This window comes from Lithobates pipiens, unplaced genomic scaffold (genome assembly GCF_037356315.1).
Source record: "Lithobates pipiens isolate NorthernLeopardFrog02 unplaced genomic scaffold, aLitPip1_a1.2 Scaffold_23, whole genome shotgun sequence".
Classification (NCBI taxonomy): domain Eukaryota; kingdom Metazoa; phylum Chordata; class Amphibia; order Anura; family Ranidae; genus Lithobates; species Lithobates pipiens.
Genome location: NW_027507785.1, coordinates 310,677,631 through 310,700,845, shown reverse-complemented (window position 1 = coordinate 310,700,845; position 23,215 = coordinate 310,677,631). Strand labels below are relative to the sequence as shown.

Genomic DNA, 23,215 nt, shown 5'->3' with positions numbered 1-23,215 from the left:
AAAACTATACTCAATAATAATAATGACTTTTTTTTTATTTAAAAACTATACTCTTGATAATAAGACTTTTTTTTTTTTTTTTTTTTTAATCTGAGGTCATCTTATATTAACTTGGTCCAAGTTGGTTTTATCCTCTTGTATGCAATTGAATAGTTAGATCCATCCTAAAATTGTTTCAGTTAAACTACTTTTAGTTTATGTTGGAACTACAACTCAATATTATTACCATATATGTGATCTTATACTAATTGTTAAAGTTCAAACAAATTTGACAAGAAATTCCAGGAGGCAGTTTGCAGGACCGCGCAACCCTGCAACCCGCCTCCTGGGATTTCTACGTCACTTATCCCAAGAGGCAGATGGCAGGATCTCGCACATGTGCAGAAATGGACAGATGTCTGGGAGTTTTCTGCCAGGGGTCCAAAAGGTGTGTCCTCAGGCGCATTACACAGACACACCACGGGCATCAGCTGGGTTCCATAGACCTGGCAAAGATCCCCGCGGGGTGAATTCAAGACAGTCATATGTGAGAGGAACAGAGTAGGGAGAACTTTCACTAAAAGAAAGACTACACTGACATCTGTGGGCTAGTAAGTATTTGGTGAACTCACCTTTGGAGCCGGAAAATGACACTGAAGTTTCCTCTGCTCCACCGATCGAGCCATTTCAGTCCACGGGTCAGTCAGCTCATCCCGGTATGCCATGGCCACATCCAGAGTCACAATTGCGCTATCTTCTAAAATACGCAAAAAAAAAAAACAAAAAAAAAAAGGATTCAGAATCAACCAAATGGATCAAAACAAATATTCTGGTATTCACTAGAGAACCAGTTACATAGTTAGTCAGGTTGAAAAAAGACACAAGTCCATCCAAACTTGAGTTTTTTGCTATAAAAAAAATCCAAACTATTGTCTCTTTTATTATAGGTTACAGTGAAGGAGTGCTGTGATTGATGAAGAACGAGGAAAGAGCAGAATCTCCAAGGCCAAGGAGTGCAGTTTATTGAGAAGGAGCAAGTGGTCAACAGTATCAAAGGCCACAGGTCTAGTAGAATGAGTATGGAGTAGTGGGCTGTTGCAGCTTTTTATTTTTTTTACATTTTTTTTTTTTATTTTTTTTTACAATGCTTTCTTTTTTTTGGGGGGGTGGGGGAGTGGACCGTCAGTGTTCATTTTAATTACTTTAGAATATTTGTTACGTTTCCTTTTTTTTTTTTTTTTTTTTTACATCTCCCCTTTGAGACATGGAAATGGACTGAGGCTAGAGATTCCCCAGTCCCTTTCTCAGCAGCCTCAGCTGCACTCAACATGAATGGAAAGGAGACCGCGGCTCCTCTCCATTCATAAACTGAAGCATCATAAACACAGTTTACGATGCCCAGTTATGAATGGAGAGAGTCAATAATCAAAGGTAAATTACATATTTACTGGCTCCTTCCTCTGCTTTCCATCCTGAAAGATTTGGGACGAGAGGGGTGGGGGGAGCGGAGGAGCGCATGGAGGGGGGGCGGAGGAGCGCATGGAGGGGGGGCGGAGGAGCGCATAGAAAGCAAGAGGGAAGAATTGGAGGAAAACACAGTGGGGGACCAGAGGAGGACGGGGGGATCGGAGGAGCACACAGAGGAACACAGAGGGGAGCCAGAGGAGGATATGGGGACACTCGGGAACAATCGGTGTGGTGTCAGGGGAAGTTATAATCACCAATCTCCCTGTGTGCTTCTCCTCCTCTCCCCTCCATGGCTTTCAGCTGCTTTAATGAAAGCCACACAGGGAGATTGGTGATTATAACTTCCCCGCCGCACTCATTGTTCCTGAATGTCCTGGTATCGGATTAGGCATCAGGAGCATTTGCATGAGTACAAGTACTCATGCAAGACGATATTTGGCCTGTTTGTACCAGAATTAAGAGTTGTAAAAGTTTGTGAATGGGAACAAGGATATAGGTCTTCTAAAAATTCTAGAGAAAAAAAAAAAAAAAAAAAAAACTCACCGACTGGTCTTTATCTGGGTTGGATGATACCTAGTCAACACAATCCCAGAGTGCACAGCATTACAGGCAGCCCATTGTTTGTAATCATCCCATCAGGACTGCTTTTTGCATTTTCTAGGACCACCAACTGCCAAAGAAAAGGGGGCCTCAAAAAGGGGGGATGTTCGAGATTAATTATTGACAGGTTGAGTCACTTAGTAGCTGTTAGCACAACAGGTCATGGTTCTCACTTAAAGGTCCATTCAAAGCAGGGTGACAACATCGATGTGCAATTTTATTGCAGAATGAACAGCGTTGTCACCCTGTTACACTGAGTGGAAAAATAGTAGTGACCGCGTTCACTCAGCACCCCCTGTATTATAGCTCCCAACTGTCCCTGATTTCGAGCAATGCCCCTCTGTCCCTCATTCCTCCTCATTTGTCCCTTATTTTGATCCGAACCAGATAGATAAAAAGTACATTTTATATACAACTATCAAAAAGTGTTTCCCAGCGCTAAACCTTTCATCTGATTTCTAAATTGCTGCATTTGTAAATTAAAAAGCCAGTATAAAAGGGATAGTGGTGGTAAAAAAAAGCACTTGTGGGTTTAACCAATATTTTTTTTTGTACAATTCTCCTTTAAGGGGGTGTGGCAAGGGGTGTGTCCTATGCCTGCATACTTTTGCTGATAGGTGTCCCTCATTTCCATCTCCAAAAGTTGGGAGGTATGCCTGTATAGTGACCACAGTGTCACTGTTTACAATCGGCAGCCTGCAGGATGGGCTCCCAATCACATAATCACTGTAAAAGTCAATCATGACCGAGAATCCTATGCAACACCTCCAGAATTACGAACTTTTGACCAGCTGGCTTCCACCGACTACAAAGGGTTAAAGCTCCAATACAGGACGAGGAGATATCCAAGTTTATTAGGGCACATGGACTTCCCCCCGTAAAATTTAAAGGTTGTTGTCATCTCGCAGACGGCCTGTCAGGTTGAACTTCAAAACATTCCTGTTCAGAGCAGCTGTGTTTTTGTTGGAGCCCTTCCAGCCCCAATAGACGGGGCTCGCTCTATACACACAGCTTTCATATGTGAGACAAGATGTCTATTTCGAGAAGTCCTTCTTTAATCAAAGTGGCCAAAATTGTAGCAGAAAGAAGGCATCTCACATAACCAACACCCTGCGTTCTATGGACGGACAAAAGTGAAATGAGACAGATGAAATTCAGGACACAGAATTTTCTTTGAAAAAGTTTTGGGTGCATTATTTTAATTCACAATTTTGTAAAGCATGGTGCATAGAGACATTGTCACCTCACCCATTCATGTCTTGTACCCACCATTGCAACTGCAAACTCAATCATGTGGCAGTGCTTAGGCCTAGCATTTGGCTGCCAGCCCCGAGCACTGCTACACAGGGGCTCCCTCATACTTGGAAGCACCACAATCTGCCACCAGATGGGATGCAGTAGTGGCAGGGGTATGCTGGCAAGAGGATTCTTAGTGGGTCATGGGGACCCTTCAAAAGGGCACTTTCACTTTGCCTTGAATGGACAAGATGGCATTTTCTCCTCAGGGCTCATTGAGATAACTCAAAACCAAAAAAATCACTGCCACTATTCCTGCCACTGATAAACAATTGGGTGCTATTCCTCGCCCTTGACACCAATGATGGGGCACTATTCCTCCCAATGACACCAGCAATGCAGAGATATTCCTTCAACAGATACCAACATCGGGGCACTATTCCTTCTATTAAAAAACAATGATGGGGTAATGCTTACCCCCATTGATGACAGGGCATTATCTTCTCCCACCAGCCACAGTCTGTCCCCCTCTAAAGCCTGAAGGACAGTAAACTGGCCCTTTGTTTAGAAAGCATGGAGACCTATGTTCTAAACAACCGAGTCAAACTTGGAATAGCCCCTTCTACTTCCCAAGCATCCCTACTGGTCATCTACCACACTAAGGACCAACAAGGAGGCCTGAACAGCAGAACAGGTAGAGAGGAGACTCAGTATGCAATAAATACCCCTTGCTTTATGAGGGATGGGGGAGTGAGGAGAGTAACTTCACAAATAGATCTCTATAGATCTTGTATATGGTCTTCAAGGATCATACTGCTAGACCAGGGTTCCTCTAGAGGTTGCTAGGGGTTCCTTGAGCAATGAGCATATTCCACCACTCATAAGTTCCCACTGACCACCGATCTTTTTAGCTATCTGTAATGGGGCGATTCTTTCAAATGACCACAAGTGTAAAGAACAATTCTTCCCAGTGAATATAACACTAATGTATCATAAGTTGTAGATATAGTAATTTTTAGCAGGGGTTCCCCGAGACCAGACAGTTATTTTAAGGGCTCCCCTTTGTTTAAAAGGTTGAGAAAGACAGAGAATTCAGCCAACCCTTCTAATGACCTTGTGACAGAGACTTTTGGAGAGAACTGAATGCTAGCCTCTTGAATACCAACTATGGGCCCTGGTATTTGAGGGAGCTACAAGCATTTAGGAAGATATTCTGTTATGCAATGCAAAAGGACATTATTAAGGAGGCCATGATGGTCTCTGCCAGCTTGGGGTGGTTGGTATATTGTCTCATTTTGTTGTGTACTCTTTGCTGGGTCGTTTGGGGGGTGGCTGTATTCCAAAGTTTTATTGTGTCTGTCTGCCTCGGATATTATGGGGTGTGTATGTAGATCAGCTGTGAGATTGGTGGGGGCGAATTCCTCCAACAGCTCTCACTGCTGATTGGACAGTCTACCCCGCCCGGAATGCAAAGGGGGGGGGGGGTATTTGTCTAGAGTATTACCTGTGTTTTCAATAGAGAGTCCCGGAATGCAAAGGGGGGGGGGGGGGGGTATTTGTCTAGAGTATTACCTGTGTTTTCAATAGAGAGTCCATGTTCAGCAACCAAACGAGTATGGTCTTGTTTTCTGGTTGTTAGCGGTTGGAATATCTGATATCTATATTCAGACTGGGAGGAATCGGTATATGACGAAAGCAAGCGGAGTGTGGGACGTTTCGTTACAGACCTCACAGGTGAGCTATGCATCTACTACACCATAGCATTGCTGGCCACAAAGAGAAGGCATCCTATGTGGTTATAATGGAAGTCTGATCCTTGATGACCAGTCCAAATTCTGATGTGCAACAGAGGCCAAAATGCCAAGCCATTCCCTAAGGCCTTGTGTCAATAACGGCTGTTCTAAGAGGAAAATAAAAAATATACTTGAAAATCCTCTTTGAAAACATCTATAGTTTGCTTCTTTCTTTTTCATTTAACAAGAAGCCTTGTGAAATCTCAATAGCCCCATCGGAAATATTCACCCTCTTGCCTTGGTGGCCATTGCCAAAACAGGAGGTAAGGAGAAATCTTTCAATGGGGGTGACACCTGTTTCAAAGACATGTAAAAAGTAAGTTCTTCTCACTTTGGCAAAATGTTTCTCTTTCTTCCTTTTGTTTCTTTCCCACACAGGAAGTAAAAAGAGAAATCTTCCCAATGGGACCCAGAAAGGAGAAGAAAAAAAACATATATTTTTTTTTTTTTTTACTATTTTGGCCAGACATTCAACAGATCAAGTAGATTTAAAAGGACTTTAAAAAGGTTCGTACCAATAAAATTGTTGAGCTTGAAGGCAATGTCCAACTGTAAGATGATCAGCATAAACTGGAACCAGGGGCTCATCTCATGGCCTTGGAAAGGGATATGGACAGAAAATACGATGTCATTGGCTTCAATGAGACGACTTGCTGCATCGTCGAAGGTCCGGATGCTGTTGCAGCGATCGTTCCCCCATGGAAGCAGCCACTTGGGAGCGTGATGGGGCCTTCGGACATCTATACATTTTGCTGCCAAGAAGGCCAGTGATGACGTTGGCTTTGGTGCTGAATGAGAGAAAACAAAAATTATATTACAAATCAAAAAAAGCACACAACAAAAGTTATTAGAACAGCTCTGTGATGTGTTCAATGTTTGTCTTTGCTTTAAAAAGATACTATTCTGACTCAGATTGTTGTGAAGCGATTTATCCCTTGTGAGGCCTCTATGCCTGGGCTGTATAAGATATAATCACTGAGGACAATCCTCATCAGATAGCTTGAACTCACCAAATACCGATTTCCATCCACAAGATGCTTTTATTCTGAACATCAGGTTACAGCAGATGACAGGATACAAACAGATGAATAGGTTGTAGAATTTATGCGGTCAAAAAGATAATATTGTCTGTAGCTTACAATGCAGAATACATGTGCCCTGCTACATGTGTCTTGCAGCTGCATCCATGACACAGGAAGTAAAAACATAGGTAGATTAAAGGGGTTGTAAAGGTAAATATTTTTTCACCTTAATGCATTCTATGCATTAATGTGAAAAAACATCTGACAGTTAAAAATAACAAACAAGTCTATATACTTACCTGCTCCACGTAATGGTTTTGCACACAGCCGCACGATCCTCTTTTTCTGGGGTCTCCCGCCAGCGCTCCAGGCCCATCTTCACCGGATGCCCCCATGGAAAACCGCATTCCATGGGGGCACCCATGCGGCCTCGCTCTCAAGTCCCGCTGCGTCCATTGACACAGACAGCGTCACTTGGCCCTGCCACCTTTTGATTGACAGCAGCGGGAGCCAATGGCTCTTACTGCGATCAATCTGTCCAATCAGGAGAGTGACAGCAGCTGGAGCCACTGTGCTCATTCACATCGCTGGATTGGGCTCAGGTAAGACGGGGGGGGGGGGGTGCATCACAGAAGGTTTTCCACCTTAATGCACAGAATGTATTAAGGTGAAAAACCTTGAGACTTTACAACCACTTTAATTAAAGTTCCAAGAGGTCTATACCAGGGTGACCAGCTTCTAACTAAAACTAGCTAAAAACGATTTTGGTTTACCTTTAAGCAGGTGTCTCCTGGCATCATATAGCACCATGGGTGAACATATACAAACTCCTTTAGAGCCAGAAAAGTGTAGAAAGTTGCAGTTACTCTGTAAAATGTAAGTTTTGTTCTATCCGTTCAATATGTGCGAGCAACTACCTGTTGATCCTGCCAAAAAATCTTGTGAGCTGATAACAGTACAACAAAGGAAGATATCAGTGTCATAATTTTCAAATCTCTGTGGACTACAGAAAATCTTCCCTATGTCATGGAGAAGAGGGGAGGTGTCCTGTAGTACTAGCCTAGGGTGACAATGCTGCACTTTTATAAATGTAGCACCCTCCTAGTTTAGGAGTAGGCTGCTAGGCCAATTTATTTGGTTCCTCTATAAAGCAGAGGAGCAGGGGTTTATTGCTTTGGGCTATTCAGTGTCTCACAGGTTGCTTTTCTGCTACTTCCCCATGTCTTCTGGAGAGTTCTGGAAATATAGTGGGAAGGAGGACAGAACAAGCAGCCTGAATAATTATGGATTTCCGGCCAATCCCTAAAGAGGTGTGTTCAGTAGGTGGTTGGAAAGCCTATAAATTGTCTAAGGCCTGGCAGCCAGGGTTCAGCATTCAGCCTGCTGGAGGAGACCCCACGTGCTGGGGGGCTCTGCCCTTGAGGTAGAGAGACAGAGGAGAAGCCTCAGGAGTCCCTAATTTTGGAAGACATCTCAGTCCCAGAGAGACCCTGGGTCAAAGTCTGGATAAGAGCCAAGAGGACAAGAATGAGAAAGCTCCACTATTCTGGGACTGAGTCCAACTATGGTGTAGCCTAACAATGTGCAATACAGTTTGCAACTTTTTTTTTTTTTTTTTTTAGAGGAGACAGATACCAAGCAGCCCTTCATTTCTATAGTTCGGGGTATCCCATGCTCCCCCCACCCTATGCAAGTTCCTGTTCACAAAAAAAAAACATAAAAAGAAAACCCCTAGACTGATTCCTGAGCCAGTGTAAGAATGCTGAAAATGGCATGTGCCTGTTTGTGCAGGCTGAGAGTGTGGGGGGGGGGGGGGGATGGAGAATTACTAGCGGCTTCTGGGGGGGGGTAGCACTACATAGATACAGTACAGTGTGAGCAAGTGTTCTCGCCCTAGAACAGGGGGTGGGGGGGGTTAGCGGCGCAACGACAGGAGGCGGGGGGGGGGGGGGGGTTAGCGGCGCAACGACAGGAGGCGGGGGGGGGGGTTAGCGGCGCAACGACAGGAGGCGGGGGGGTTAGCGGCGCAACGACAGGAGGCAGGGGGGGGGGGTTAGCGGCGCAAAGACAGGAGGCGGGGGGGGTTAGCGGCGCAACGACAGGAGGCGGGGGGGTTAGCGGCGCAACGACAGGAGGCGGGGGGGGTTAGCGGCGCAACGACAGGAGGCGGGGGGGGTTAGCGGCGCAACGACAGGAGGCGGGGGGGGGTTAGCGGCGCAACGACAGGAGGCGGGGGGGGGTTAGCGGCGCAACGACAGGAGGCGGGGGGGGGGTTAGCGGCGCAACGACAGGAGGCGGGGGGGTTAGCGGCGCAACGACAGGAGGCGGGGGGGTTAGCGGCGCAACGACAGGAGGCAGGGGGGTTAGCGGCGCAACGACAGGAGGTGGGGGGGTTAGCGGCGCAACGACAGGAGGCGGGGGGGTTAGCGGCGCAACGACAGGAGGCGGGTTAATAGCAGGATGTGGGTTAGTCGCATGAAGACAGGACGTGGGTTAATGGCAGGATCACCAGCTTCTAAGGGGATGAGTTAAAAAAACAAAACAAAAAAACAAACAAAGGCAACTGCTACATCTAAAGCCTGACAAGCTGCAATATATTCCATTTATGTTCTTAGGATTAGATACGCTGTAAATGCACTCAGTTAAGAAGGTAAAAAATCTTGGCTTTCCTAGTAATGTCGAGCATGGACACTGCATTGGAGGCAAGTTTAGCTCACAATACAGCTAGGAAGCATTTAATTGGCACCTGACCCCTGGGACGGCACCAACAACAAGCCTTTTCAAACCCTCCGACGCTGGGTGTCCGCGCTGATTAAATCCTGTATAACGGAGCACAGATGTGGTGTCAGCGCCTCTCATCCAATGAGTGCAATCTGCCTTTACGGTCAATTACCCCCTGGTGCGGGCAAACCGCTCTGCACAGCACAAACAGTACAATAGAGGCCCGGCCTCATTACTCCAAGCCGCAGCCTGACAGGGATAAAATGTATTCCATTCCAACTGCAGGAAACCCAACGATTATTCGAAGCTCAGCAGAATATGATAAATCCCTTATTTAAAACTTAAAAAAACAAAAAAAAAAACACTCAAATGCACAAAAAGAATGACAAAAAGGGGTGAACCTCAAACTTTTAAAGAAGTCTTTCTTCAATAACATTTAGTACTTTGTCTCATCTTCCTAGGTGCTGTCTAAGGCTAGCTGCCATGTTGGCGCCTGGCTTCCCTCCATTACCATCCGACAACACAGCTAGCAAGGAGATGGCTGCTTGCCTGAGACAAGCGTCTCATGGGGAATTCAGGGGGGAAGGGGGTTCTGTCTTCTAAAGTGTTCGGGGTAATGGGGCAAACGCGTGGAGGACAGATAAAAAGTTCTGTCTGTCAAAGCAGCCGTCTCCTTGCTAGAGGTGTTGTCGGGCGGCCATGGAGGAAAGAGGGATGGATTGTTCAACCACATAGCTAGCCTTAGACAGTTTGATGGGATCTGTCTGGGGGATGGTGTTTGGAGTATCTTGAACTTGTGATTATTAAACTATCTGGAATACATACACAGCATATTGCTACTGTGGTTAAGGATCTGGGGGTGCTGTTGCATCCCTTCTATGGATGGCAGGATTAAACTCCAGACCAGAAAGGATTTGGATTCTTGCAGGAATATTTTGCTCTTTGCTTTTGATGAAGAAAAGTGGAGAACTATATTGCAGATTTATTACACCTTTTGAACTACTATCTTTATGTCCCTAGGCCAGTGATGGTGAACCTTGGCGCCCCAAATGTGTTGGAACTACATTTCCCATGATGCTCCTGCACTCTGCAGTGTAGTTGAGCATCCTGGGAAATGTAGTTCCAAAACATCTGGAGTGCCAAGGTTCACCCTCACTGCCCTAGGCTGTTCCCCCCCCCCCCCTTCTGGATTAGAGAATTTACGTTCCAGCAAACTGCAAGGAAAGTTTTGATTTTACATTAATAGGTTTTCCTTTACTCCTCACATGTGCTCCTGTTGAAGCATTTGAGACATGTTGAGCTAACATGTGGATGTTTAAGTGATATAAATTGAATTGAGTGCTATATACAACTTTAATATCTGTATGAAGTTCGGTCCTTAAGGCCCCTTTCACATGGGGCAGAGCCGCTCAGCAGAGTCTGCCAGCTCAGCATGGATCGATCCGTTGATCACTGAGCAGGGATGGACCGGTCAGAACCCCACTGATTTCTATGGGGAGATCGGATGAAAACGATCCGATAGACGGGTGGCTGAACGGGTGTCAGCGGACACATCTCCGCTGTTATCCGCCTGCCCATAGGAGTCAAAGGGTGGCCCGCTCGGATCAGCCTATAAATAGGACAGGCTCATTGTGTGAAAAGGGGTCTTAATGAGGTTAGTTTAACCACTTAAAGACTAAACCTTTTTCTGACACTTGTTGCATACAGGTTAAAATTTGTATTTTTTGCTATAAAATTACTTAAAGCGGGAGTCCGCCGTTTTTTTTTAAAAGCCAGCAGCTACAAAATACTGCAGCTGCTGACTTTTAAAATAATGACACTTACCCGCCCAGCACGCCCGCGATGTCGGCACCCGAAGCCAATCTCTCGATAGTCTCTCTGGTGCTGCTGCCGCCATCTTGGGTATGGGAATCAGGAAGTGGAGCCTTGCGGCTTCATTTCCCTACTGCGCGCATGCGCAAGTCGCGCTGCGCAATAAGGATGGTCCCCACTGTCTCTGGAATCCATGTGTTTCCCAGCAGGCAGCGGGGGACCTTCGGAAAGGGGCGTAGATTCTGCGGAAAGGGGCGTAGCTTCTGCAGAATCTACGCCGGAAGTGGGTGCAGATACCTGTACTGTACAGGTACCTGCACCCCCCTCCCCCCTGAAAAGGTGCCAATTGTGGCGCCGGAGGGGGGGAGGGTTCCAATGAGCAGAAGCAGAATCAATATCACATTGTGTTTGTGCAGCGGTCTTCAAACTCAATTTTTTTTTTAAATCTGCTTTAATAAATAAAAAATAAACAGTAAAGTTAGTGACATTTTTTTGTGTAATGTGAAAAGAGGTGCCGCAAGAATGGTGGTCTTTATTCTAAGCAAAAAAAAATAAAAAATTGTGATTTTCATTTTAGCCAGAATCATTCAGCACCAATATATTATAATTTGTCAGTATTAGAATTATTTTGCATCTTGCTTTCATATTGAGGTATTCGTATGCATAAAATGCGTTGTTTATGTGGGGTCATAAATATTTAATATAGATTTTATAAAAATGTAAAAAAAAAAATTTTCCCTGCTATGTATAGAAGAGATATATATATATAGATATATGTATATATCCATTGTTTATATAGGTATTTTCTGTGGGGTAAATACAGCATATATGGATTAGGCTGGTTTTAGACTACTCCATTGTAAAAAAAACTATATGCATTTTTTTGTTTCCAGTCCGTTTTGCACGTGTAAAAAATGAGGGGGGGGGGGTGTGTTTGATGCATTTTTTTATTTATTTCAATGTGGAGGTGCGAATTTAGTGCATTTTTTACTGCACCAAACATGCGCCAAAAACCCAGCATGCAGGACCTTTAAAAACGCAACTGACTGGTGTGAAGAGTTCCCTAGGATTTAATGGTTATGCATTTTTTCTTCTGCTTTTGGTAAGCCAAAAACAGCAGAAAAAAGGATCGGTGCTAAAGGACCATTAGTCTGGCCTGTCAAGGGCATAAAATATAAACGTTTATGCCCTGTACACACGGTCGGACATTCGGACAACAAAATCCATCAGATTTTTTCAGACGGATTTTGAGCCAAACTTGTGTTGCATACACACGGTCGCACAAAGTTGTCGGAAAATCCGATCGTTCCAAACGAGGTGACGTACAAAAACGTACGACGGGACTACATAGAGACCAAGTAGCCAATAGCTTTTGTCCCCAAATTTATTCTGAGCATGCGTGCCACTTTGTGCGGATTTTGTCGTGGGAAAAATTTTAGGTCCTGCTAGAGCCCACACACGATCAGATTTTCCGACAGCATAATCCGAGCGGACTTTTCCCGTCGGAATTTGTATTAGATTGTAAGCTTCGTGACCAGGACCCTCTTTTTCCTCCTGTATTGAACTGTGCTGTAATTGCATTGTCTCCCTTTATGTTGAAATGCACTGTGCAAATTGTTGGTGCTATATAAATCCTGTACAATAATAATTATAATAAACACATACACACGCACATCTTGAAAATGGCAACGAGCCCTGAAAAAAAAAGAAACTGCTCAGTGAAAAGACTCTTATCCTTTCCCTTTAACTTATGTGTTTAAAATATAAAATTCCAATGAACTTCCGCGCTCTCCTGCAGTTAGGTATTAGTAATGCATTCAGACACAGGAGGGTTGGACTGCTGGGCTGCTACATGTGCACATGTTTAAGCTTGCTCAGAGATTTAGAAACCCAGGAAATCCTAGGTCATCTCTCGCTCTAGTTTTAAAAAAAAAAAAAAAAAAAAGGGAAAGGAGGAGAACAAAAATAAAATAATCAGATGACTTCAAAAGGAATATGATAAATTGTTGCATAGTCTAGTGGCGGTACAAATGCAATCCTGCTGTTTACTGGCCTCAAACACATTTTAATGTAAAAAAAAAAAAAAAAAAAACACACACACACACACACACACACACACACACACACACACACACACACACACACACACACACACACACTATGGAACCTGCACTGACAAAAGAAGGTGGGGACTGTTTTGGAATTCTAAATGCCAGAATTCAGGAAGTCAGTGTGGAAGGTTTCTGTGGCCGGAAAGCAACACTGAAATTACCAACCCTGATATGTAATTATAATAGGAAAAAAAAAAAAAAAAAAAAATTCAAAGGTGCAGTCACTGATCGCAATACTCAAAGTTAAACGCTGCATTTTTCTCCTTGCACTGCTTTACCAATTTAGTCTATTAAAAGGCTGTGCTGCATTTATTTCATTTTTGGGGGATTTATAATGGTCCATAAAACAGAAAAAAAAAAAAAACACTGAAAGTTTCAGAATTAGGCTTGCCAAAAACTAGTAGAATTGTGTTCAAAAAATGTTTTTAACACTGATTCAAAAAGCAGACGTGCTGCATTTTATCACAGAATAAAATGAATGCAGAATCGCATAGTGTATCGAAGCTGCTGTACATTGCAATGAATCAAGTGTACACTTCAAATAACGTTTAAAAAAAAAAAAAAAAAAAAAAAGCGATGCTCTGAATTGCGCACCACACTGCCCACTAGCGCAGCCGAGAACGGACAGCTGCCGGACGGGTAAAGCAGCTGTCCATTTCTATGTGAAAGCCGCCTCAAGCTAGAAAAAGCTGGAAGACGCCCGTAGGCAGGTGCAGTCTATTTTATCCACTATGGGAGCTGCTGATCCATAATTTCAATAATAGTTCTGTTTCCTGCATTTGGACTCTGAATGTTTTCTGCTGCTGCACCACGCTGCACCTACACACATTCCAAATAGAGGATCCAACGTTTCGTATCCAATTATTGTATCCAAAACAAAAAAAAAGTTTTTCTGGAGCCCAACTTTCTGCTACAATTCTACCTGTGCCCATTGTCCACCCTTTTCTTGCCCACCTGCCCAAATCCTCTGGAACCAAATGGCCTTTTCTGTTGCTAAAAGCAATATCACTTTTTTTTTCGGTGCCAATAGCGGGAACTTACTTTTGGCAAGCCAAATATTTGTAGATTCCGTAAACCTACGAGGAAAGGGGAAATGTGAACAAACTGGTAGTTTGTAGGCCTGAGGCTATGACTGAGCTACTCCAAACGTCCCCAAACATTCCGAACGGTTTGAAAGATTCCGTTTCAGCTCTGCTGGAGGACTCTTCTCTTCAGGTATTCAAGCATACCAAAGGCATTAGCTGGTCTTTGTGTCTGCCCCAGACAATACAAATGACCTTATACAACACAAAGGCCGAGGTTTAGTCATTCCCACTGTGAGCTGAAGACAGGATGGCCAAATCGTTCTGCGCTGCCACCGGGGGCCAACCAGCCAGAAAGGGAATGAAGATAGAGCCGAGGAGGATTATGCAAAAGAATGAATCTGAATGAATAAGGGAAGGATTGATCTGTATTCCAATCAGGATTCGCATGCTGTGCCCTTCAGGCTCGGGGAACTACAAAGTCCTAAACGTCTGGCCAGTCTGGGTGTAATAAAATCTTCATCAATCTAAAGACAGACGCTTAACTAAAATCTTGAGGGCTCTGGTGCAAGAAGCCATGAAGGGGCCCCCAACTTTTTCCTCTTCCATTTAAACCCCAGGCTTCCAGTTCTGGGAGCATATCCTCCCAGAACCCTGCCTTCTGCGTGCCCCCTGGGGCCTGCACCGAGCACGCTCTATGACTGGTATGTCCTTTGGACACAGCTGACCACAGATCACATGGTAAAGGGCCAATCACTGTGACCCATTACTATGTGATCAGCTGATCACATGTAAACAGACTTGCTCATTATCTGCAGTCCATTTCTCCCATGCTGTGCCCGTGTGAGGAAAGGAGAGCCGTTAACCGGCAAAACTGTCGGTACATTGTTTACACTACTAATCGGGGTGTTCTGCTAAGGACTGTCCCCCCCATTGGAGAGTGTCCGCCTCGTACTGCACTTGCACAGTACGGAGGACAAGGAGACGCAAAAGTCTCAGAAGATGAATGGCACCTGCGCACTTAATAGTACCTTCTGCCCCGAGTCCAGGTTCAAGCCCCACCATGCAAGTGGACATATGGTATGCACTTAGTAACAGAGCCCCTCGCTTCACTCACCGCGCTCTGCAATTTTTTATTTTAACTCTATGTCCACTTGGATGGTGGGGCTTGAACTTTGCACAAGCGCAGTACAGGGCGGACACTATCCGATGGGGAATAGTATTCGACAAGACACCGGGGCACTGATCACCAGTGCCGCCTATCACTGCCTTTCAGTGTCCACTTACCAGGGCTCTGAGCCGAGAGTGTCTCTCTCATACCACCCAGAGCCTGCACTGACCGTTCCCCCTCCCTCGCACAGATGGTAGAGGAGAGGGCCGATCTGCTCCTCCTTCTCCTGCCCCCCTCCTCCTGTGTGTGCACTGTGGGAAGTGTGAAGCCCAGCTGTTAAATGATCAAACCCAGCTGCTTAGCTTCACACTTCCCGTGGTGAACACACAGGAGGAGAGGGCCGGGAGGAGCAGAAGCAGATTGGCTCTCTCCTATCCCTGCGAGGGTGGAGGGAATTGTGAGTGTAGGCTCTGGACTGTATGAAAGAGACGCTCTCAGCTTAGAGCCCTGCGCCGCCGCCCCCCCCCACCACTGACAGTGGCAAAATGCCAGCGCCGGTTTCCACCACTGGTCTGAGATACTCTGCAGATGGCCGATTAATGCTGTAGTTTAATCTGCCTATATTTTGCCTTCTTTGGTTCCTTCCCCCCAGTTCAATAAATAAAAGGGGTGGGCTAGGGTCAGTCAAGCTGTGGAGAAAAGTGCTAGATGCTGGATGTCTTCCAGTCAGAAAATGAGGTAGACTACTTTAGTTGCTGCAGTATCTAATGCACAGTGTGCGGTGAAATCAGAGTAAACTAATTCAGTACAAGAGAACAGCCTGCAGGGCTGAAAGTGGAGGGCCACCCTGAAAAAAAAAAAAATACATTAAAAATTAGAAAAAAAAATAAAAAATATAAAAAAAAAATGAAAAACACAGAAATGCCTGTTGCTAGGCACATCGTCCTAATCTGCCTCTTCCTCCTCCGTGGAGATCTTCTGTCTTCTCTCCTCCATGCGGCGTCTTCTGGGTAATGGGTTGCGCTGTGTTCTGGGACCTGTGTGTCCCAGAACACAGCACGCCCCATTCACAAAGGGCTGCGTGACTCGCGCATGCGCAGTAGGAAACGGGCCATTTTGGCTAAGGGAAACAGGCAGTGGAGCCTTGAAGCCGCAAGGCTCCACTGCCTGTTTCCCTTAGCCAAAATGGTGGCGCCAGGACCCAAGAGCCGAGGGACGGGTCAGCCTTGGGCGGGCATCGCGGGCGCCCTGGACAGGTAAGTGTGCTTATTAAAAGTCAGCAGCTACAGTGTTTGCAGCTGCTGACTTTTAAAATTTTTTTTTTAAACCGGCACTCCTCTTGAATTTAGAAAACACATGGCCCCACACACACTCGAAGCAGCCGGATCTCTTTTTTTGAGAACGAGAACAAAAAAATAAATAAAAAAATGGGAGGACATGCGGTCCTCAATCCTCTTCTCTGCAGCCTCAGCTGCGCTGGAAATGAATGAATAGGAAAAGTTCTGTACAGTGTTGCATGACTGCACAATTATCAGTTAAAGTAGCAGTGCCGTAAAGCAAAAAAATGGCCTGGTCATGAAGGGGTGTAAATCTTCCGGAGGTCAAGTGGTTTTAAAGTAATAAGCATGATAGAAAATAAAACACAAATTTACTGAACAGAACATTTGGAAACATAGTGGACGTTTCTTTAGGTGTCTGTTCCCTACTGGAGTAGGTATTAATTGGGAACTTAGAGTTGTCCATCTATAAGAATTCCAAGACAAATATAGCGCCTCTATGAATGAAATATATATATCTCTCTATCTATCTCTATCTATATATATCTCTCTATCTATATATATCTCTCTATCTATCTCTATCTCTCTATCTATCTCTATCTCTCTATCTATCTCTATCTCTCTATCTATCTCTATCTCTCTATCTATCTCTATCTCTCTATCTCTCTCTATATCTCTCTATCTATCTCTATATCTCTCTATCTATCTCTATATCTCTCTATCTATCTCTATATCTCTCTATCTATCTCTATATCTCTCTATCTATCTCTATATCTCTATATCTCTCTATCTATCTCTATATCTCTCTATCTATCTCTATATCTCTATATCTCTATATCTCTATATCTCTATATCTCTATATCTCTCTATCTCTCTATCTCTCTATCTCTCTATCTCTCTATCTCTCTATCTCTCTATCTCTCTATCTATCTCTATCTCTATCTCTATCTCTATCTCTATCTCTATCTCTATCTCTATCTCTATCTCTATCTCTATCTCTATCTCTATCTCTATCTCTATCTCTATCTCTATCTCTATCTCTATCTCTATCTCTATCTCTATCTCTATCTCTATCTCTATCTCTATATATATATATATATATATATATATATATATATATATATCTCTATATATATATATATCTATATCTATGTAAAGCGCTGCGTAAATTGACGGCGCTATATAAGTACCTGAAAATAAATATATCTCAATGATGCCAAGGGTCAGTGCTGCTATAAAACAATGCAAGACTTGCAGACATATTTATACAGGGCAAAGGCATTATAAGACTGGGTGAGCAACTCACGGCCTCTGACAATAAGCAAAAGCTATGCAAGCCAAGTCCCTTTGAAAACCAAATGCTAAAATACAGCAAAATCAATACAACATCAAACTGTAATTAAAAGTGACACAGTAATAAAAGCCGGAGCAGAGAAGTCAACATAATAACGAAAGGAAATTTCCCACAGGGAAAGTAATGGAGACTCCACTGCCAGCTCTTCCTAAATATTTCAGGTGTCTTGCTCTCATATTCATCCAATGGCTTCAATACTTTGAGTTACTCACCCCGGAAAAGTACTGCAGGTTGTCAGATGTTGACAGGCTCACTACCTCTGCTTGGAATAAACTTCCAGCAGAGGTAGTTAGACAGTCAACAGTAAATGGCTTCAAACATACTTGGGAGAAACATAGATCTATACACAGACAAAAAAAAGTTAACGAAAAAAAAACAAAAAAACAATAAGAATTGCAAACTATGTATTAAAAAGAGAAAAACAAAAAAAAACACGGTCTTTTTGTTCTGCCTTCACATTTATGTGTTTCTTCGTTTCTTATTTTATACTTGTGATGGGTCAGTGACCACATTTATCATCAAATCCCCCCCCCACAAAAAAAAAATTCAAGCACATGCAAAAAGAACTAGTCCCCAGAACTGCCTGTAGGCTCACTGCAGCTGATCTTTTCACCATTATGGACTGTGATGAGCAGTCAGGAGAGGTGGGGTAAGCACAGATGCAAAAGAAAAGCAGAAGCACTGCGAGTATTCAGCTACAGCTTCCTCTCCAGCAAGGAGAACAGTAAGCAGCAATGGGAGCAACATCACCAAATCTCACCCCAAACCTGGTAAGACTAGCAGACAAAGGCAGCAGTGCCTTGGATGATTTCACACTGCAGATATACAGCTATGAGGACACAGGAAGTGTATTGCTATAAATATATATATATATATATATATATATATATATATATATATATATATATATATATATATATATAATCACACACACACACAGTACCTCACAAAAGTGAGTACGCCCATCACATAACTTTTCATGTGACAACACTGAAGAAATTGGACTTTGTACAATCACTACTTTACATTGTAGCAGCTTGTATAACAGTGTACATTTGCTGTCCCCTCAAAATAACTCAACACAGCCATTAAGGTCTAAACTGCTGCCAACAAAAGTGAGTATACCCCCTAAGTGAAAATTTCTAAATTGGGCCCAATTAGCCATTTCTCCTCCCCTGGTGTCATGTGTTACAAGGTCTCAGGTGTGAATGGGGAGCAGGTGTGTTAAATCTGGTGTTAGCGCTCTCACTCTCTAAGGGTCGGTTCACACTGGGATGACTTGTCAGGCGACTCTGCCACACAGCATAGGAAACCTTGGTTTCCCTCTACTACAGTTCAGTAACACTTACAGGTCCCTCCCCCAGCCTGTGACTGGACAGTGAAAGGAGAAGCAACAGGCCGATGACTCCCGTCACTCTGCTCTCTCCTCCTATTGGAGAGCACATAGGCACTGCAGGGCAACTGCCCAAGATGTTGAGATCAGTCTGCTGCAGACAGGAGGAAGCATTTCCTCTTTCTCCCTAAAGCCACTTTCACACCGCTTTTACCATGCTAAAAATGCAATCCTGTGAAATCCCACAGGACTCTTCACACCGCATTTTGAAAAGTCCTGCATACTGCATCTTTGAAAGTTATGAAAACCACACCAAAAACATAGGTCCCAATTACCGGTAAAATAATTAGAAAATGTGGCAGAACCGCACCTGAAGCACACCTGCATTGCATTTTTAGTGCACTTTTTCAGTCACATGTTCAAGTTCTACAGGTGCATGTTATGTAATAAGCACCCAGAAAATGCACTGGGAACGCATCAAAAATGCATATGCATTTTTGCAATGGAGCAGTGTGAACTCCACAATAAGACCAGGGCTTTTTTCTGCTGGAACGCAGATCTAGCAGAAAATCCAGCCAAGAGTAGATAAAAAGTGCATGAGGTCATCTCTGGTGCATAGTCACCTGTAGAAAGAAGGGAAAACCCCAGTGGTATGTCAGGCCTGCTTCCTGGACAGCAGCCAGTAGGGGGCGGAATGCCCTGGTTGCATGAAGGTACGTCTGGAGAGATCCCGATAGAAATATAAATGTGCTCCATCAAAAAAGGCTTGCCACCCATTTTTTTCATGATGCGGTCTTTAAGCATGAACTTATATAACTTACAAATGATGTTTCTGGGATTGTCCACATCCTGAGATGGAGGTCCGAGTGCTCTCTGTGCACGATCAATCTCGGTGGGAGCAGAGGCTGGTAGTTACAGTATTTCCCTAAAGATATCCACCAGAGTGGGGATAATGTCCCTGGAAGCTGTGGCTTCTGGCAGGCCCCAGATTCTGATATTTGTCCTCCGACTGCAGTTTTCCACATCATCCAACTGACATAGTAAAGTATCAATCTGCTGATCCTGCATGAGGCAGTTAGACTGTAGCATGGTAATAACAGGCAGAGCTTCCTCAATGCTCTTCTCTAAAGGTTCCACTCTGGCACCTAGGTGTGAGGTATCAGCCTTTAGTTGTGCAATTTCCTCTGTGAAGGCTTTCTCTACCCTGTTAGTGAAGCGTTCCAGGTCCTCTCTGGTGGGGAGGGACAAGATGTGGCGTCTGATGTCCTCATCCCCAAGAAAGTCAGGCACTTCAGAGCCTCTATCTGGAGATGCGGGGGGGGGGGGGGGGGGGCAGATTCACTCACTGACCCTGATGAGGGAAACTGCGGTCTTCTGCAGCTGAGCTGCAGCATGCTGGGGGGCTTTTGCGGCCTTCTGGGTTCTCCTGGTCTGCTCCATCTTGGAACCCTCCCGGCCTTGCCCGCGGGTCCCGGGGAAGTACGACTCTAGCTGTCCCTGCCGCGAGCAGTCGGTCCGTGGTGGCTGAGAAGAAAGCCGCTGTCGCTGGGACATTGAAGGAGCTGTTGGAAGTAAGAATCCCCCTCCAGAGCTGTGCAGGGTCAGTGAGTGAATCTGGCCCCGGCGATACAGAGCTGAAGCGATACACGTCCTCAACTCCACACACAGCCAGGACACGCCGACTGATACCTTTTAACAATGAGATCCCTCTGATGCTTTGGAAGCTCTCTGCGGACCATGGCTTTTGCTGTAGGATGCAACTAAGAAAACGTCAGGAAAGACCTACTAGAAGAGCTGAACTTTGTTTGGGGTCAATCAGAGCCCCAAAAAACATTTCAGTTTGTTTTCAATTGAGTTGTACAGTTTATAGGTCACATTAAAAAGGTGGAAAAAGTTCTGAATTTTTATTTTTTACATCACAGAAACCCGACATTTTAACAGGGGTGCGTAGACTTTATATATTTACTGTAGCACCACAAAATAGTACTTGTTTCTGTAATCTCTAATGCCGCGTACACACGTAGCCGACTATCCGGACTTAGACTGGCGGACTTCCCGCTAGACTGTCTGTCGGACTTTCCGAACGGGCTACTTGCCCACACACACGGCACTTTTTCAGTGGACTAATACAGCGTACTAAGTCCGCCGTACTATCCGCCCTACTTTTGAAATGAACGGACTCGCCCACACACGCGGAGGAAAGTCTGCTCATTTCGAGCGCGTCTCCAGGTAGGCGGGGCCCGCGAAGGAGACGCCGCTGGCCCCGCCACCTGGTATGGACTTAAAGGGGAACCCCAACGCCGAAAAAAATCAGCGTGGGGTCCCCCCTAAGTCCACAACAGACCCTTGTCCGAGCACGCTACCCGGCCGGCCAGGAAAGGAGGGGCGAGCGAGCGCCCCCCCTCCTGAGCCGTACCAGGCCACGTGCCCTCAACATGGGGGTGCTTTGGGGAAGGGGGGGGGGCCGCGTGGCTCCCCCACCTCAAAGCACCTTGTCCCCATGTTGACGAGTCCAGCGGGAAGATTGGAGTGCAAAACTACTTTCTAAGTCCGCCGTACTTTCGGGTCAAAAAAGTATTATGGAGGCTACACATGGGGGGATTGTCTGGCGGACTTCAGTTTGCCGGACTTTTCCACCTGCTTGTTTGATCGTGTGTACGCGGCATAACTGACACGGTACTGGGAGGTGGGTGGAACCAAGAGACAATGCTTGGAGGTAGGTAGGGGGTGGAGACAACAGATTATTCAGAAAGGGGGGGGAGGGGGTCCTTGCACTTATTTTTGGAGAAAAATACTGCACAGGCATCAAGATTTAGGCTCCATGCACAATGAAGCTTATAAGCAGCCGTTTATGGGAGTTTGGGCATTTTTTTTCTCAACAGTCCATAAACTCCGCTCCATGTTATCCTATGTGTCCACGCACACATGGACGTTTTTGGATGTTTATCAGCAGTGGAGTTTATGAGCTGTTTTCTGAACGCCATAAAATCGCGTTCAGGAGTCACTTTTCTGACAAAAAAAAAAACGCCAAACACTGATAAAGGTCAATAAACTCAAAAACTTGGCTCATCTGTGTTATTTAACATTTTTGATGCATGAAAAAAAAAAAAAAAAAAAAACGCGAATAAATGCTATTGCAAAAACGTTGAAAGACTCACTGCAAAGCTGCTGTTGTTTTTATAACGTTATTTTAACGTCCATTGTGCATGGAGCCTTACAGGACTTTGTCATATCTGAGCTGGCATCTCAGCTCAGGCAGTGGATGGATGTTGGGGCTCTGAGTGATTCCTGGACAAAGATGGTTCCAACATTCTGGAAAGAGAAGTCATTGTCAGAGGAAGGGCTGTGATATGTAGGAGTGGTAATAAAATACCTGGAAATGCTACACTTATACATTACTTCACCCATACATTCTATATCATATACGCCCTTAACATGAGAAATATGAAGATGGGTCAGCATTCACCTCCCATTCCATAAGAAGTTGAAGGTCATTATTTGCAGGTTCCCCATGTGACAGCCTTAGGGCCAGACACAACAATTTCCTGATTCAACACAATAAAAGCCGCAGAGCGCTGAGTATGGGCTTCCTGTGTAAAGTGCTGTAATTGACACTCCCGGCTTTGAAATGAATGCTGGAATTTAAAGAGAAGAAAAGGAAGCTCATGCCGGAGCACGTTATTTTCCATAGCAATACAGGATGACAATTAGGAAGTAAATAAAGTCAAAGATGAGAAAAAAAATAAATTACAGTTTCACTGAAACAAAAAAAAAAAAGATCAATGCTCTGGTTAGCTGGTTTCCAGGAAGAAAAGAAAACGATTGTCAAGTCCCTTCCAATTACTCTCAGCGTCTCCTGAATCTCCAAATTCCTTTTTCTTTTTTTCTTTTTTTTTTGCTGCTGTGATCCAACTTCCTGTTAGAGGGTAGCTAGCAGTGGCGGAACTTCCCTTAGGGGAGCAGCCCCCCTCCCCATCCATGCGTTAGGTCCCCTAAACGACATGCAGGGCACTAGATGCATGGATTCCACTTTTTTTTCTTTTTTCGTAGCATGTGATGAGAGCCAGAGGCTTTAATAGGCTTCAAGAAAGTACCCAGTGCCGTGACAATAGCAAATGAGTATTTGCTATCGTCACACCGATTCTCCTCCCAGCCAATCAGGAAGCAGGTCTGAGACGCGTTTCCCTAATTGACTGAAAGGAGAAGCTTAAAAATTAGCCTAGGACAGTGATGGCGAACCTTGGCACCCCAGATGTTTTGGAACTACATTTCCCATGATGCTCATGCACTCTGCAGTGTAGATGAGTATCCTGGGAATTGTATTTCCAAAACATCTGGAGTGCCAAGGTTCGCCATCACTGCTCTAGGAGGAGGGAG

General features: G+C 44.7%; 1 protein-coding gene across 1 annotated transcript in view; it reads right to left on the bottom strand.

Annotated features, from left to right (window-relative positions):
- The window catches only part of WLS (Wnt ligand secretion mediator), a 77,144-nt gene that overhangs the window by 47,118 nt on the left and 6,811 nt on the right, over window positions 1–23,215 (bottom strand). Inside the window, exons 2-3 of the mRNA XM_077450502.1 lie at window positions 5,591–5,863; window positions 612–736 (exon numbers count right to left, since the gene is read on the bottom strand). Of these exons, the coding sequence (XP_077306628.1) occupies window positions 612–736; window positions 5,591–5,863 (398 nt within the window). The remainder of the gene's footprint in view (window positions 1–611; window positions 737–5,590; window positions 5,864–23,215) is intronic.